This window comes from Pygocentrus nattereri, chromosome 28, assembly GCF_015220715.1.
Source record: "Pygocentrus nattereri isolate fPygNat1 chromosome 28, fPygNat1.pri, whole genome shotgun sequence".
Taxonomy (NCBI): Eukaryota; Metazoa; Chordata; class Actinopteri; order Characiformes; family Serrasalmidae; genus Pygocentrus; species Pygocentrus nattereri.
In genome coordinates, this window is record NC_051238.1 from 2,489,122 (window position 1) to 2,507,243 (window position 18,122).

Here is an 18,122-nt window from a genome sequence, read left to right on the forward strand (position 1 = left end):
AGAGGCTTTTTAAATGAAACAGTAGAAGCCGTATCGCCCCCTACGCTTCCTGTAGCGTATTACAGTCTGTCAGAGCGACTGTGTGGATCATATGAACATTATAGAGCTTTTTAAATGAAACAGTAGAAGCCGTATCGCCCCCTACGCTTCCTGTAGTGTATTACAGTCTGTCAGAGCGACTGTGTGGATCATATGAACATTAAAGAGCTTTTTAAATGAAACAGTAGAAGCCGTATCGCCCCCTACGCTTCCTGTAGTGTATTACAGTCTGTCAGAGCGACTGTGTGGATCATATGAACATTATAGAGCTTTTTAAATGAAACAGTAGAAGCCGTATCGCCCCCTACGCTTCCTGTAGTGTATTACAGTCTGTCAGAGCGACTGTGTGGATCATATGAACATTATAGAGCTTTTTAAATGAAACAGTAGAAGCCGTATCGCCCCCTACGCTTCCTGTAGTGTATTACAGTCTGTCAGAGCGACTGTGTGGATCATATGAACATTATAGAGCTTTTTAAATGAAACAGTAGAAGCCGTATCGCCCCCTACGCTTCCTGTAGTGTATTACAGTCTGTCAGAGCGACTGTGTGGATCATATGAACATTATAGAGCTTTTTAAATGAAACAGTAGAAGCCGTATTATTACCTGTGGTGTTATGGTGTATTTTATCTGTAATGAGATCAGATTTATGCTGATTGCTGCTCTTCCACCCAAACCCAGTAATACTGAACTCCCACACTTGCACTCATTAATATGCATTCACACACGCAGCTCGTGATTTTAATCAGAATTTCAGTTTTTTTTTAAATGGTGGTGATGAAATGAAGAGGGGATGAATAAATGGATGAATGAAACAAATGGGTGGACAGGCTTGTTCGCTCCCCTGGCAGTGATGTCACTAACTCCTTTGGGAAAGATGGAAAAGACGTCATTAACAACTATTTTTTTTCTCTCTCTCTCTGTCTCTTTCTCTCTCTGTCTCTTTCTTCCTCTCTCTTTCTCTCTCCTTCTCTTTCTCTCTCTCTCTCGCTCTCTTTCTTCCTCTCTCTTTCTCTCTCCCTCTCTTCCTCTCTCTCTTACTCTTTCTTCCTCTCTCTTTCTCTCTCCCTCTCTTCCTCTCTCTCTTACTCTTTCTTTCTCTCTCTTTCTCGCTCTCTCTCTCTCTCTCTCTCTCTCTTTTTCTTTCTTTCTCTTTCTTCCTCTTTCTCTCTCTTCCTCTTTCTCTCTTTCCATCTTTCCTTTACTCTCTCTGTCCTTACTGTCACTGTCTGTCTCTTACTGTTGCTTTCTGATTATCTCTATCTCTCTTTCTTCCTCTCTGTCTTTCTCTCTTTCTCTCTCTTTCCATCTTTCACTTTACTGTCTTTCTCTCTTCCTCACTCTTTCCATCTTTCACTTTACTGTCTTTCTCTCTTCCTCACTCTTTCCATCTTTCACTTTACTGCCTTTCTCGCTTTCTCTCTCTCCATCTTTCTCTTTGGTCTCTGTCTCTTACTGTTGCTTTCTGATTATCTCTTTATCTCTCTCTTTCTTTCTCTTTACCATTCTCCTCTCTCTCTCTCTCTCTCTCTCTCTCTCTCTCTCTCTCTCTCTCTCTCTCACTCTCTCTCTCTCTCTCTCGGCCGTCTCACTTACTGCTTCACTGCTTTCTAATTTGCCGGAGCTCTGATGAGAGTCCTCAGCCGTATTAAAGGCGCGGCCTCTTTAACATCTGATTTAGACCCTTTAATGATTTGATTTGAGTTTTAATTACATCTGCTTTAGTCATCCAGAGAGCAGCAGCTGACTGTGTGAACCCCCATCTCTAAACGCTGCTGTTTATTAAAGCCATTGTTCAGTGAAAAGTCAAATTTACACAGCCCCCCTTTTACCCCACATGCAGTCAGTCAGCCAGGACGTGTTCACTGTCTGACGTTTGATGGTTTAAATCACTAAAATCTAGTTTTCCTCACTTTTTTAATAGAGAGGAATAGTATGATGTAGTATGTAAACTTAAAGTGTAAAATCTCACTGTACACTCCAGTACATACGGTCCCTATATGGAAACAAAACAAATCCATTTTGAATGAATTATTTTTGGGATGTCACGTTTGACCATTCACACCGAAGTTATACTCCCTAATATTCAGGAGTCCAATGTTGGCTGCTGACTCACTCGTCGTAGCGCCGCTAATGCTTCAGTGGCACTAAAATGTACAACATCTGTAACGTCTCTGTTCTAGTGCGGTTCTGCACTCTTCCTCACAGTAACTGAGATCTTCCTCGCCTCGTCTCCTCTTCCATCTTCAGTGTGAGGAACAGTCACTCTTCACTCCAAACTCTTGGGAAACTGGGCGAGTTTTCAGGTTTTCAGATCTGCTGAAGCTCATTGGAAAGTGTTTCAGAGGAATCTGGGCAGAGTTACGGTTTCTAGACTATGAAGGACCAACTGGGTGAGCCAGTCTGCTACAGCGCCATCCTCAGGCAGAGCAGAGCTGCAGCTCTAGTTAGTTTAGACCACCAGAGACAGAAGCTGATTTTGGGGGCAGCAGATAAACAATCAGCTTCACTGAATCTGGATTTGACCAAACAGACAGCATAACTAATAAGTCTAGCAGCACTGCTGCGTCTGATCTGCTCAGACCAGCACAACACACACTAACACACCACCACCACGTCAGTGTTACTGCAGTGCTGAGAATGACCCACCACCCAAACAGTACCTGCTCTGTGAGGGTCCATGGGGGTCCTGACCACTGAAGAACAGGGTAACAGAGTATCAGAGAAACAGATGGACTACAGTCTGTAACTGTAGAACTACAGAGTGCAGCTATACAGTAAGTGGAGCTGATAAAGTGGACAGTGAGCGCAGAAACAAGGAGGTGGTCAGAATGTTACGCCTGATTGGTGTATGTGGGACCTTAAAATTCCCATGTAAAGGCACACACACACACACACACACACACACACACACACACAGAGCAGGTCAGTGAGGAGTGTTTAACGCGGAGGCACAGGAAGACAGAATGGCTAGTGACCTTCCCAGCATGCTCAGCAGCAGGACTGATGTCACGTCATTTATCAGCCACTCATTAATCGTGTGTGTGTGTGTGTGTGTGTGTGTGAGTGAGATAAATGAGCTCCTCTATTGATTAGTCGCCCTCGGAGACGAATGATGCCCACAACACAACACACACACACACACACACACACACATACACACATATAGATATCTGATCTGCCGATATTTATCGTTAATAACAAATTATCCACACAAATTAATTAGATCCATCAGATCAGTGATGCCTGACTGAGCGCTGTCGTATGACATCATAGATCATACAGTATATGACGTTTATGTAGCTGTAACATTGAAATATACGCTCTTAATCTTCTAAACAGCAATAAATGAGTTACTACAGCATTACACCCATTAATACTTCATTAGGTAGATAGACAAATGGATGGATGGATGGATAGAAAGCAGTTTTATTAATGCTGATGGTCATCACAGAGTTAAATCCGCCTCAATGATATAGACGTTAAACCAAGCTGTAAAATTTACAGGATTTACAGAATAAACACAAAAGAAATCCAGAATTCAGAATTCCACTGATTTTATGTATTTAAGAACTAAAGAATTTACAGAATTACAAAGTTACTAAGTTAAATTTCCAGAAGTTGTAGATTGCACAGTGTGTTTCAGGTGTACGTTTCCAGAAATAGTAAATTACAGAATGAAAAAATACAGAATTAGATGTAAAGAATTAGCAGTTACAGAATTAAAAGGTTTCAGAAACAAACGTACAGAATGAGTCAGTTCAGATTTTCAGAAGTAAATTCACAGAATAAGTTAAAAAAATTCAAAAAGTTAATTACATCAGTAAAGAATGACCTATTTAAAGTGGTGTGTACAGGCTTAGTGTGTGTGCCTGAATCTGTGTGACTGTGAGTCTGTGTTAGTGTGTGTGTTAGTGTGTGAGAGTGCGTCTGTGAGTGTATGTGTGTGTGAGTGTCTGTGTGTCTGTGTCAGTGTGTGTGTGTTTGTGTATTTGAGTGAGTCTGTGTCCGAGTCTGTGTCCGAGTCTGTGTCCGAGGCTGTGTCCGAGTCTGTGTGAGTCTGTGTCCGTCTGTGTGTTAGTGTCTGAGTCAGTGTGTGAATCTGTGTCTGTCTGTGTCAGTGTGTGTGAGTGTGTGCCTGAATCTGTGTCTGAGTCAGTGTGTGTGTCTGAGTCAGTGTGTGTCTGTGTGTGTCTGTGTGAGTGTGAGTCTGTGTGTGAGTCTGTGTGAGTCTGTGTTAGTGTGTGTGTTAGTGTGTGAGAGTGCGTCTGTGAGTGTATGTGTGTGAGTGTCTGTGTCAGTGTGTGTGAGTGTGTGCCTGAATCTGTGTCTGAGTCAGTGTGTGTGTCTGAGTCAGTGTGTGTCTGTGTGTGTCTGAGTCAGTGTGTGTCTGTGTGTGTCTGAGTCAGTGTGAGTCTGTGTGTGAGTCTGTGTGTTAGTGTCTGAGTCAGTGTGTGAATCTGTGTGAGTGTGTGCCTGAATCTGTGTGTGTGTCTGTGTGTGTGTCTGTGTGTGTGTCTGTGTGTGTGTCTGTGTGAGTGTGAGTCTGTGTGTGAGTCTGTGTGTTAGTGTCTGAGTCAGTGTGTGAATCTGTGTCTGTCTGTGTCAGTGTGAGTGTGTGCCTGAATCTGTGTGAGTCTGTGTTAGTGTGTGTGTTAGTGTGTGAGAGTGCGTCTGTGAGTGTATGTGTGTGTGAGTGTCTGTGTGTCTGTGTCTGTGTCCGAGTCTGTGTCCGAGTCTGTGTCCGAGTCTGTGTCCGAGTCTGTGTCCGAGTCTGTGTCCGTCTGTGTGTTAGTGTCTGAGTCAGTGTGTGAATCTGTGTCTGTCTGTGTCAGTGTGTGTGAGTGTGTGCCTGAATCTGTGTCTGAGTCAGTGTGTGTGTCTGAGTCAGTGTGTGTCTGTGTGAGTGTGAGTCTGTGTGTTAGTGTCTGAGTCAGTGTGTGAATCTGTGTCAGTGTGTGTGAGTGTGTGCCTGAATCTGTGTGTGTCTGTGTGTGTGTCTGTGTGAGTGTGAGTCTGTGTGTGAGTCTGTGTGTTAGTGTCTGAGTCAGTGTGTGAATCTGTGTCTGTCTGTGTCAGTGTGAGTGTGTGCCTGAATCTGTGTGAGTCTGTGTGGGTGTGTGTGTGAGTGTGAGTCTCTCTGTGTGTGTCCGTGTGTGTTAGTGAGTGTGTGTGAGTCTGTGTGTGTCAGTGTGTGTGTGAGTCTGTGAGTGTGTGAGTCTGTGAGAGAGAGAGTTTTGGGTGCTGATGAGTTTGTGTCACAGAGTAGAACTGAAAGCGTGATTAATCAGATCCTGCAGACTGAATGTATTAATTCATTTATTAATGCCCCCACATGATTTAACCCCTCGTTGAGGAGGTGATCAGAGAGAGAAATGATTAGAGCTGCTACGACTCGGAGACACTACAGAGCAGATCGGTGTGTGTGTGTATGTAAATGTGTGTGTGTGTGCGTGTGTGTGCGTGCGTGTGCGTGCATGCGTGTGCGTGCATGTGTGTGAATGTGCATATGTGTAAGTGTGTGTGTGTAAATGTGTATGTGTAAATGTACATGTGTATATGTGTAAATGCGTGCTTGTATGTGTAAATATGTGTGTGCAAATGTGTGTGTGTGTGTGTGAATGTGTAAATGTCCATGTATGTGTGTAAATGTGCATACGTGTATATGTGTAAATGCGTGTAAATGTGCGTTGGTATGTATAAATGTGTGTGCGTGTGTGTAAATGTGTGCGTGTAAGTTTTCGTGCATGTGTATGTGTAAATGTGAGTGTGTATGCGTGTGTCTATGCGTGTATGAGTAAATATGTGTGTGTGTAAATGTGCGTGTGTGTGTGTAAATGTGTGTGTGTGTGTGTAAATGTGTGTGTGTGTGTGTAAATGTGTGTGCGTGTGTGTAAGTATGTGTGTGTGTGTATGTGTAAATGTGTGTGTGCGTGTGTGTGTGTGTATGTGTAAATGTGCGTGTGTGTAAGTGTGTGTGTGTATGTGTGTAAATGTGTGTGTGTGTGTGTGTGTAAATGTGTGTGTGTGTAAGTGTGTGTGTGTATGTGTGTAAATGTGTGTGTGTGTGTGTGTGTGTGTGTAAGTGTGTGTGTGTAAGTGTGTGTGTGTATGCGTGTAAATGTGTGTGTGTGTGTGTGTGTGTGTAAGTGTGTGTGTGTATGCGTGTGTGTGTATGCGTGTGTGTGTCAAGTCAAATTTATTTGTGGAGCTTTTTACAGCTGATGATGTCACAGAGCAGCTTCACAGAATTCCAGTAAAGACGAAGTTTTAACATGAATGTAAAACCCCCAGGTGGGCAAGCAGGGGGGCGACGGGGGCAAGGAGACCCTCCCTCAGAGCTGAGGAGGAAACCTTGGGATGCTCACTGGGGGGTCCCATCCTCCTCTGGTCAAACTACCTACAGAGTTATTATACTACTGATATTAATAGCAGTAGTGTTAGTAGTAGGAATAGCTGGGAGTCTATGAGAACATCAGTGATTTCCAGTTATTATACACTATCCATTGTAAACTGTTATCTACCTTTTAATGCACATTTACGTTCATGTTTATTTTTATTTATGTTGAATTTAACATATTGGGGGGGGGGGGGGTGAAACATAAAATGTGGCCTGTGCAAAAGTAATGGCACATTGTATATGTTTTTATGAACAGAAATTGTGCACTAGCAGTAAATGTCACATTTAAGGTTATTCCTTGTAGAGATTGTGTAATTTGGTCCAGGGGTGTTGAAGGTTTCGTCCACATTCTGATGCTCATTGTACCTGTAACTGAATTCACTGCATCTCAAAAAGAACTAAATAAGGCCAGATTTGAGCAAATCCGACAAACGTGATTAATCGTGATTAATCGTGATGAACTACAAAAAATCGTTATTATTCTATATTAATTTTATATTTCAGAACTGTAGCGTTCTGTCTCCACTGTGTGCTGTTGCAGTGATGACAGTAATGAGGGCAGTAACTGAGATCTCTTTACTCTGCACGTCTCCAGGGAGGAAGATAAGAACATATTTGACTACTGCAGGGAGAACAACATCGAGCAGGTCAGCAAAGCGCTCAGCTCGAAGAAAGTAGACGTCAACACGAAGGATGAGGAGGTAAGAAGCATCGGATAGACTTCTGTTACTTTTTAGCAGTTCAAGATCAAGTTACTAAAATTGCCAATTGGTTACAGGTACTAGATACTTCTTTCCGAAGTAATTGAATTACTTTAGGGTCAAGTAGGGAAAGTGACTCTTGCGTTACTCTTAAGTGTTGACATTCCCATGTGAGTGTCAACACAGTCTGCGGGCCAAGTCAAGCCCATGGCACAATCCTGTTCGGTCCGCAAATATTAACATTAGCCCATTTCATAGTAAGCCGTTCCCAGCATGCACTGCAGTGTTTATGTATGCTTCCACCCCTCCCCGAACAATGATCATGGGGAGACAGCACCACAAACATAAAAGCGTTTTAAACATTTCCATTTAAAGGTATATATAAAAATGTGTGCCTGTTTGTTGCCGTTGGAGTTTTGGCATATTTTGAATAACCAGTGGCCAGTTGGGGTCGTTGCAAGATGTTAAGTAAAAATGAAATAAAAACACAGCTGTCCAACAGATTTGGAGTTGTTGAGACTTTTTATTATGGACCTTTTAGTGTCGGACTTTGACACCCCTGAATTGCCAATCACTGCGATCAGTTCTTAGCGTGGTTCCTTGGTCAGCGGTGCTAGCACTGGGGTCTTTCGTAATTAGCTTAGAAGTGTGTTGTTTTGTGGGGGTTACTTTTTCCAATTTCCTCCCAAATTTAGTCATATCCAACCCCCCCAGTCACGCTATACACCACCGCATCTTTTCAAACTGCCGTCATTGGACAGTTTCAACACGCTTGGAGGAGGACGCTAATCGCCAGTTCTGTTACGTCTGCTAACTGCACTGAGTGATGGGGGAGACGGGGGCCATCCTGCCCACCCAGAGAGAGCGAGGACAACTGTGCTCTCTTGGACTCCTGACCACGGACGGCTGTAGCATCACCAGGGATCAAATTCGTGATCTGATGACTGAGGCAACATTTAGACTGGGGTCGGCATCATGTGGCTCTTTTCCTGCCCTGTTGTGGCTCCACAGCTGAATCAGATCAGTAGGTAATAATAAAATAATCCTCCTCTACAGTAAAATAAAGCTCTGCTGATCCTTCAACACAGTTTAACAGTAAATGGTCTTAAACGCTGGAGTTAATGTAGAACTGCTGATTCACCCTCTAACCCTGAAGATCAGCGCAGACGGCTGGTCACCATAGCAACACAGACAACAGTCTCGCCCAGCTAGTAGCTACGAAATGGCAAAGAGAGAGATTTAAGACGGACGTCGATAATTTTGACATGAAGGGACGAGAAACTGAAACACTAAAAATTCACGAAGCCGAAGTCAGTTCTGTTCAGATTGTCTCGTTCCACCTTAAATAGTGTAGCAGTTACATTCTGGCGCCTCAGGCTAAGATTTAAGGTGGAACAGGAAAATTCGAACAAGAAGCTGGCGAATAAGAAGCGACTTCAGCCTCGTGAAAAGCCGAACTTTGAGAGACATTTTACAAGAAACTGTTCTGCTTTTGAGGAAAAGTTTCCTGCTGGAGATGCGAGAAAAGCAGCTATAGTTGAGCTCCAGCTTAAAGCAGAGCAAAGTGAGTCTGCGTTTTTATTTACATTAAATTTTTTAGTCTATCTTAGTACATCAGCACATACTGAGACACATTTAAAGCCAAGATGGTAACATGGACATAAAATATTGTGGCTCCTAAGGTGGACAAAATGACTCCTCTTAACGTTTGGGTAGTGACCTCTGGCTTAGACGGTTGTCACTTGAGAGCTTCAGAAGGGTGGTGTTGTACCAGATGCGTCAGAAGATCTTAGGGATGGAAAGATCTCGCACCTGCACATGAACCACAGCTAACAGGGTATTTTTCTCCTTGATCTTGAGGAGGGAGAAATAACGCCCATGTTTCCAGGGCAGCCAGCTCGCGCTGCCCGAGCCGCCGGCCTCTGTGTGGGCTAACGCTGATTGATTCACTCCTACATTGAGCCACCTTGAGGTTATGATGTTAGATCATAAGCAGGAAGCTGGGGACAGGCTGCGTTTGTGTGATATAGTCGGCAGCTGTGCATTAATGTAGTCCAACAATGCAAAAGTAACGAGTAACGAGGCTGTTTAAATTTCAGTAATTGTAGTTTAATTTATTTGAAAAGGTAATTAGATACGTTACTTGTTACCGCCAAAAGTAGTGGAAATACTTTTTAACTTAATTACTTCCAGCACTGCTTCTTAGCAACATTCGCCTTGTAGCTCCAGTACAAACCTAAAGAAGCCGACTTCAGAGTCACGGGGGGTCTGATTTGTTAGAGGAGTGTTTGTCTGCTGCTTGTTTCACCACAAAAGGTGGCTCATTAACCTAAAAAGTAAGTGTACTGCAGGAAAACTTACTAATGAAGCTGTTGACGGTTCTTATTAAGTAACTTCTTATTATAGGAGTTTTATTCCAACAGTTACTTACGCTTCAGTGTTAATTGGTCCAGTGATCAGACAGCAAGACCAATCCATGAAAATATCAGATTGGGATTCTCAGGATGGAATCTGACACAGAGCTCGGTGAAAGGAGATGAGAAATTGTGGAAAGTGCTGCCTCTAAACGTCCGAGCAGTGCCTCATTCGTGCTGTAATTGAAGACGTTCTGCTTTCAGCTTTTGATGTTACTGCATTTTTTTCTTGGTGTTTGACATCAAAACAGACTCGAACCTGCCAATGCAGAATGTAAGTCATGAATTATGGAAGTATATTTCTTAAATATGCAACAAAATGACAGTAATAAGCCCAGTCGTGAAAAACATCACTGACCGTATTCTGACCCCTTCGTGACCTGAGCGAATTAATGTCAGATGCCTGTCTTTACTGAACGAGAGCTGTTTCTTCTGATGCTCACAGCGGTTTGGTCATCCAGTTTGCTATTGTGTCTCTGTGTCTGTCTGTCTCTGTCTCTGTCTGTCTCTCTGTCTCTCTCTGTCTCTCTCTGTCTCTCTCTGTCTCTCTCTGTCTCTCTGTCTCTCTGTCTCTCTCTGTCTCTCTCTGTCTCTCTCTCTCTGTCTCTCTCTCTCTCTCTCTCTGTCTCTCTCTCTCTCTCTCTGTCTCTCTCTCTCTCTCTCTCTGTCTCTCTCTCTCTCTCTCTGTCTCTCTCTCTCTCTCTCTCTCTGTCTCTCTCTCTCTCTCTGTCTCTCTCTCTCTCTGTCTCTCTCTATCTGTCTCTCTCTCTGTCTCTATCTCTCTGTCTCTATCTGTCTCTATCTGTCTCTCTCTTTCTCTCTTGCACTCAGTCTCTCGCACTCGGTCTCTCTCTTTCTCTCTCCCTCTCTCACTCAGTCTCTCGGTCTCTCGCTCTATGTCCCTCTCTCTCTCTCGCTCTCTGTCTCTCTGTCTCTCTCTCTCTCTTTCGCACTCGTTCTCTCTCTCTCTTTCTCTCTCTCTCTCTGATTAATCCACAGTGGTTCCCACACAGCTAAAACCCTAAAAATCACAGGATGTTTTTTTTCTTCCACCTGTTCATCCACTCCCTTTATTTCTCTGTAAGAGCGACCAGCTGGCTCTGCTGTTTGGGCTGTGGGGCCAGCAGGGCCAGTGGGCCAGTTTGGCTGGGCTGTTTTGGCTCCAGATGGCCGCTGGAGCTCTATTGTTTTCCATCAGCAGTGCAGTTCAGCTCCTGAGCCTCTAGAGGGCAGTAGTGCAGTTTCACACTGCTGACTGACTGTGGGATTCTGATACAGAGGCGGATAGAGGGATGGATTAATGGGTGGAAGGATGGGCGGATAGCTAGATAGATGAGAACTTGAAAAGATAGATAGATAGATAGATAGATAGATAGATAGATAGATAGATAAATGGATTGATAGATGAATAGACAGATAGAAAGAGAGAAAGAAAGATGGATGAATAAACAGATTTATTGTCACTACAGTTTAAACGAGTATAAATGTATTGAAGGTGAAAGTCTATGGAGCTCAATAAGGGAAAGCAGTGTATGGACTGTTATCAGCCGTGTACCACACAAAGGAAAAACTCAGATATATAATAAAATAATCTATAGCCCGCCTTCTCCCGCAGCCGTAATGATTCATAAGCTCCTTCTTTCTTTAAACTGCGTTCATTGATTTTCCTCAAATCCAAACGCAGAAATTTCACATCACATGTAGGACAGAACAGATCAGCTGCACAATAAGCTGCCCAAGCATCTATAAACACACACAGCAAACAAAGACAAATCAAAGGGATTAAACACATGTACATGATCGGTATGAAAGGTTTAAATCATTCTGACTGTTTTCAGTTCATTTGTGTAGTAAATAAATTGTAATAAATAAATAATTGTAAAAATTGCGGCTTTATCTATCACCTATATTTATACAGACCGATAGTCTGTCAGCTCACCATTCACTGTGTTGAGTCACATATACGTCCGTTCATGTATTTTTCACACAGACATGCCTTCATAAATAAAAGCGCGGACCCCTTTAGCCTGAACCTGGCGACCCCCTTCACTGTGGGCCATAACTCTACTGCTGCTCACTGCACCGCACGGCGTTAGATCATCCCTGTACCGTATGGAAGTGCTGTAATATTTTGAGGCGTTCGCCTTGATTTCCAGTCAAAACAGCTATTAAGCACGTCTTATTCATTTTTTCAGTAGTCAAAGAAAAAGTAAGTGGGAGAAGAAATAACTACAGAAAAAATGGGGCTCATTAAACCCACCTGGAAGACCTGGAAGACACCAGGTTACATAAACATCACTTACAGGGAAATTCTACCAATTTTTCCAAACTTCCCCTCAGCGTGTGAGATGTTATCAGAGAGGTTCAGAGGGTTTGGTGTGAAATGGTTCAGACGTCTTTACAGTGGTGGTGATAGGAACCAGGCGTCGCCATGACTACAACACAGATATAGACATTTTATTTACTATCCAGAACCACCAGTGAACCTACACGAGTCTTCTGAGCTTATATGGAATGTTGATGATGGAAAATAGTGGAAAATCTGGGGACTGTTTAGCCTCACAGCACCCAGCATGTATCCCTCCACCATGAATGGTTTAAAATAAATTTTAAGCCAAAACTTTATAACAAAACTATCATAATATATCATATGTTCTCAAATATATGTAGTCATTGTAACAAAACCTCAGATCTCGCATGAATCTCCTCCAGCTGCTGTTGCTGTCCTTAACCTGCGGCCCGTTTGCAGCATAAACACCTGTTGATATTTTCAGAGGATGGTGTTCAAATTTGGGCTCCCTACATGACCGGTGACCTGCACAGGGTCTGTGGTCTCTACAGAGGCCAAACGCATTAGCCTTAATACCCTTAAACCCAGAGATAATAATAGATCAGAACAGGACTGTAGACCAGTGGAACTCGCAGTGTACACATCAGAGCGTTCCTGCTCTCCTGTTTTCCCTTTTACATTCCGTCCTGAAGTATCCAGACGGTCCCTCTGCTGAGTGAATGCAGCTACTTTAAGCTCATCATTGCTGGTAATCTCAATAGAAAAGGATTGACCAGTAGAATGAGATGCTCTGGAGTAACTGCACATGAGCTTGAGGTCACCAAGTCCAGTGCCAAGTGTGGGCTAGAGGGGTATGAAGCCCCCCCCCAGCATTGGGCTATGGAGCAGTTGAACTGGAGTGATGGCGCTCCATCCAATCCCTTTACGATCGGTTGAATTTAGGCATGTAGAGGTGGTCAAGACGACTTGCTGAAGTGCAGACCGAGCATCGGAACGGGGAAGAAAGGGGATTTAAGGGGCTTTGAACGTGCCGTGGTTGTTGGTGCCAGACGGGCTGGTCTGAGTATTTCAGAAACTGCTGATCTGCTGGGATTTTCACACACAACCATCTCTAGGGTTTACAGAGAACGGTCCGAAAAAGAGGAAATATCCAGTGAGCGGTCAGTTGTGTGGACGAAAATGCCTTGTTGATGTGAGAGGTCAGAGGAGAACGGGCAGACTGGTTCCAGACGATAGAAAGACAGCAGGAACTCAAATAACCAACCAGAATCTCTGAGGAACGTTTCCAACACCTTGTTAAAAGTATAACACAAAGAACTAAGGCAGTTCTGAAGGTAAAAGGGGGTCCAGCCTTTTACTAGCAAGGTGTACCTAATAAAGTGGCCGGTGAGTGTATGTACGATTTAATAATAATAAAATTTCAAAAAGATAATAATAAAGCAGTGATTTAAAACACTGTTTCTGGTCAGCACAGATGCGTTCAAACAATTTGTGCAGCATGTACACACACATATATTTATGTATGTATGTATATAAGTGTGTATGTGTATGTGTGTATGTGTATGTGCGTGTGTGTATATAAATTCCAGAGTGCCGCTGCTATACTCCCTGGAAAACTCTGTTTTTAAATATGTGAACAATAAAGACGTGATGTTTCTCCAGCAGGGGGCGCTGTGAGTACGCAAACACTCGTGAACCCACACCAGCAGGATCTAATCAAAGCACAAGTTGATTAGTAGTGAAACAGGAGAACCCTAATTGACTTCCACTGTTGATCTGCTGCTCAAACTGCTTAACGCATCTGTGCTGACCAGAAACAGTGTTTTTAAATCGCTGTTTAATTATCATTATTATCTTTTAAAAATTTTCATTATTATTACTATTCGTTATTTTTTCTATACCATTCAGCTTATTTGCATTCAGTTTTGACGCATCATTGTAGACGTTTGTAATCTTCAGCTTTTTTGGACAAATATTTCTGCCTTTTTTCATTTGGCCATAAACCAAAAGTGCCACTTTGGACTGAGTGCAGTGTTTGAGGTAGAATGAGGACCAAAGAAGAGAATTTACAAGCGGAAAAGTTTGAAAAAAGATTTTATAAAATGTTTAAAATATACAGTTTTATAATTCAGTGGTTGATTTATGAATTAATGAATTATGATGTATTATGTTTTTGTTCTGTCATTGGTTAAGGAGGGTGGGGTAAGGGTTCCCTTTCTGGTGGGCCAAACCAGATATTCTCATGGGCCAAATGTGGAGGTCCTGCTGTTATTTTGCCATACAGTTTAAATAATACAGGTACATCATTAATTACTAGGAATGCACAATATCGGAGTTGTATTGGCATCAGGTCGCTTAAAAAATAAATCTTGGAATTTGAAAAGTGTTCAGAATTTCACACCAGCATGTATTACCTATTTATTTTAGTGGTAATGTTAAAGTATCTGCTTTGTATTGGTTTTAGCGCTTTAGTGTAGCCCTTTACAAATAAACATTGTACTTCTCTGTCATGCTAATCCATGTGGATGTGGAAGTTCCAGGTTCTGCATTTTGTAAATGTTTAATTATATCAGTATCAGCGGATACGCAGGTGAAAAATATCAGATATTGGATATCGGCCCAAAATTCCTGTATCAGTGCATCCCTATTAATCGCATAGTTATGGAATGAATTATCGTAATCTTGTCGTTCAGGTTCAAATCTGCTTTTCTGCCAAAAATGACTAAAAACATGGCACCAATTTAAATACTTTTTTTTAATGCAAAACAAAAACATTTGGTCAAATACAGACCATAATAAAAATATATCCTAGTTGCAAACGCGAATGTGGTGTGAACTAAAAGTTTAGAGTCTGCATTTCACCACTTGTCTGTGACGTCTGAGGGTAAAAAATTGTGTTTTTGTTGAAGTGTTTTGTTAGGAAGAGGGTCTCAAAACAGATGTAAACAAGCGCTTCTTAGGACAGAGCGCAGGGCTGGTCTCACTAAACCGTCCCACTGCATTCAGGAGCAATAACGGGCTGGATGTGTACATCTGAGAGAGCAAGGCCTGTCTTTCCAAATGCCTTGTTTCACCTGGAGTCGACTGAGCTGACAACTCCATTCTCTCCGCCACTCTGTTCTTCTGTTTACCCCTAAATTAACCCCCGTTCACCCCGAGAGGTGTTTCCAGTCTGCTGACACACACCGCTGGAGCTGCCTGTCACTCCTAATCCAGCGCTCCTGCACAGGGATTCCTGCATCTTTCCATTCTGTCACCTTTCCGTCTCTTGGATCTGAAGGGTGTAATTAGAAGAATCCGAGGCTAAAGGCTGGGTTTGGAGGGGGGATGCTGGGCTTTTGTTTGTGCACTCAGTTCTAGAGTGAAGAAGAAAAAGCTTCCATATGACTTCATCTTTCCTAAAGCTGCCAGGAAGTTAAAGGCAGTCAGGTTCAATTTTTTCCCAGTTCAATTCAGCGTGCACTGCTTTCTGTGGAAGCCATTGTCCCAAAGCAGCTTTCCAGAAATGTGGGTGGTGCCCTCTAATGTGCATCGCACAGGGAGACTCACTAAGAGCACGAGGTGGATTCACTGGAGTTCTTCACCTGCATTCACTGGAGTTCTTCACCTGGATTCAGTGGAGTTCTTTTTCCTGGCTGCCCGTCCGCTACTCATGTCATACATGGTCCAGAGTTCCATTGCTTATTCTCACAGATACCTTACATACCTTTCATAGTGGCACTAAGCATCTTCCAGTTGAGTTCGGCCTGACCCACAGCTCCGCGTTTAGAATCCAAGCACTGTCCAACCCTGTGCTCCCTTGTCTGAAACAGACAGTAGCCTAATGAAAAGCTCTCTGAGCCCAACTGCAACTCGACTGTAGCCTCAAAGAAGACCAGAATGTCGCTGGTTCAATCTCCAGTGCCGACAGTCCATGACTGAGGTGTCCTTGTGCAAGGCACCTAACCCCCAATTGCTCCCTGGGCGGCGTGCATAGGGCTGCCCACCGCTCCGGGCAAGTGTGCTCACTGCCCCCTAGTGTGTGTGTGGCATTTCACTTCATGGATGGGTTAAATGCGGAGGTGGAATTTCCCTGTTTGTGGGATTAAAAAAAAGGATCACTTAACTTAAAACTTCACTAAATTCAATGTCAATACAACTGTAGCTCTACAAAATGTTCTTTGAATCGGATTATAGCCTGACAAAATTCTCTTTGAATCCAACTGCAGCGCAACGAAAATCTGAGCCTGACTGTAGTTGACAAAATTCTGTCTGAATCCGACTGTAGCCCAACAAATTATCTCTGAATCCGACTGTAGCCCAACAAATTATCTCTGAATCCGACTGTAGCCCAACAAATTATCTCTGAATCCGACTGTAGCCCAACAAATTATCTCTGAATCCGACTGTAGCCCAACAAATTATCTCTGAATCCGACTGTAGCCCGACAAATTATCTCTGAATCCGACTGTAGCCCGACAAATTCTGTCTGAACCCGACTGTAGCCCGACAAATTCTGTCTGAACCCGACTGTAGCCCGACAAATTCTGTCTGAACCCGACTGTAGCCCGACAAATTCTGTCTGAACCCGACTGTAGCCCAACAAATTATCTCTGAATCCGACTGTAGCCCAACAAATTATCTCTGAATCCGACTGTAGCCCGACAAATTCTGTCTGAACCCGACTGTAGCCCAACAAATTCTGTCTGAACCCGACTGTAGCCCAACAAATTCTGTCTGAACCCGACTGTAGCCCAACAAATGATCTCTGAATCCGACTGTAGCCCAACAAATTCTGTCTGAACCCGACTGTAGCCCAACAAATTATCTCTGAATCCGACTGTAGCCCGACAAATTATCTCTGAATCCGACTGTAGCCTGACAAATTATCTCTGAATCCGACTGTAGCCCGACAAATTCTGTCTGAACCCGACTGTAGCCCAACAAATTATCTCTGAATCCGACTGTAGCCCAACAAATTATCTCTGAATCCGACTGTAGCCCAACAAATTCTGTCTGAACCCGACTGTAGCCCAACAAATTATCTCTGAATCCGACTGTAGCCCGACAAATTATCTCTGAATCCGACTGTAGCCCGACAAATTATCTCTGAATCCGACTGTAGCCCGACAAATTCTGTCTGAACCCGACTGTAGCCCAACAAATTATCTCTGAATCCGACTGTAGCCCAACAAATTCTGTCTGAACCCGACTGTAGCCCAACAAATTCTGTCTGAACCCGACTGTAGCCCAACAAATTATCTCTGAATCCGACTGTAGCCCAACAAATTATCTCTGAATCCGACTGTAGCCCAACAAATTATCTCTGAATCCGACTGTAGCCCAACAAATTCTGTCTGAACCCGACTGTAGCCCGACAAATTCTGTCTGAACCCGACTGTAGCCCGACAAATTATCTCTGAATCCGACTGTAGCCCGACAAATTATCTCTGAATCCGACTGTAGCCCGACAAATTATCTCTGAATCCGACTGTAGCCCAACAAATTATCTCTGAATCCGACTGTAGCCCGACAAATTATCTCTGAATCCGACTGTAGCCCGACAAATTCTGTCTGAACCCGACTGTAGCCCGACAAATTCTGTCTGAACCCGACTGTAGCCCGACAAATTCTGTCTGAATCTGACTGTAGCCCAACAAATTATCTCTGAATCCGACTGTAGCCCATCAGAATTCTCTCTGAATCCGACTGTAGCCCGTCAGAATTCTCTCTGAATCCGACTGTAGCCCATCAGAATTCTCTCTGAATCTGGAACCAGGGTCGCCATGACTACAACACAGATATAGACATTTTATTTACCATCCAGAACCACCAGAGAACCTACACGAGTCTTCTGAGTTTATATGGAATGTTGATGATGGGAAAACAGTGGAAAATCTGGAATAACGAGTTTTCTTTGGGGACTATTTTGCCGCACAGCGCCCTGCATGTCTCCCTCCACCATGAATGGAGTTGAAGTTCTCTAAACTCTCATAAAACAGCGTCTCAGTCATCAGGCAGTGAATTCAGAACCAGTTCATGTAGGAACTTTCTGTGAGGAGCTTTTAGAGGGACGTCTGGTTCCCATCACCACCACTGTGAGTGGCTCTGATTCAGTAAGTTTCTCTCGTGTGGAGCATTTTGCATCTTAAATACTTAATTATGTGGAAATTTGGAAGAAATCTTTGGAATTCCATTTTAAAACATTTTTAAGCGTGACACTAATGTCCATGCTACAGTATATCTGTTGGGAGAAGCTTATTTCTTCTAGAGAGAAGCTCCTAGACCACAGAGGAAG

The 18,122-nt window shown here is 43.2% G+C and overlaps 1 protein-coding gene across 1 annotated transcript in view; it reads left to right on the forward strand.

Annotated features, from left to right (window-relative positions):
• acbd6 (acyl-CoA binding domain containing 6) overlaps positions 1 to 18,122 on the forward strand; it is a 74,737-nt gene that overhangs the window by 12,825 nt on the left and 43,790 nt on the right. Inside the window, exon 5 of the mRNA XM_017686176.2 lies at positions 7,036 to 7,141. Within this exon, the coding sequence (XP_017541665.1) occupies positions 7,036 to 7,141 (106 nt within the window). The remainder of the gene's footprint in view (positions 1 to 7,035; positions 7,142 to 18,122) is intronic.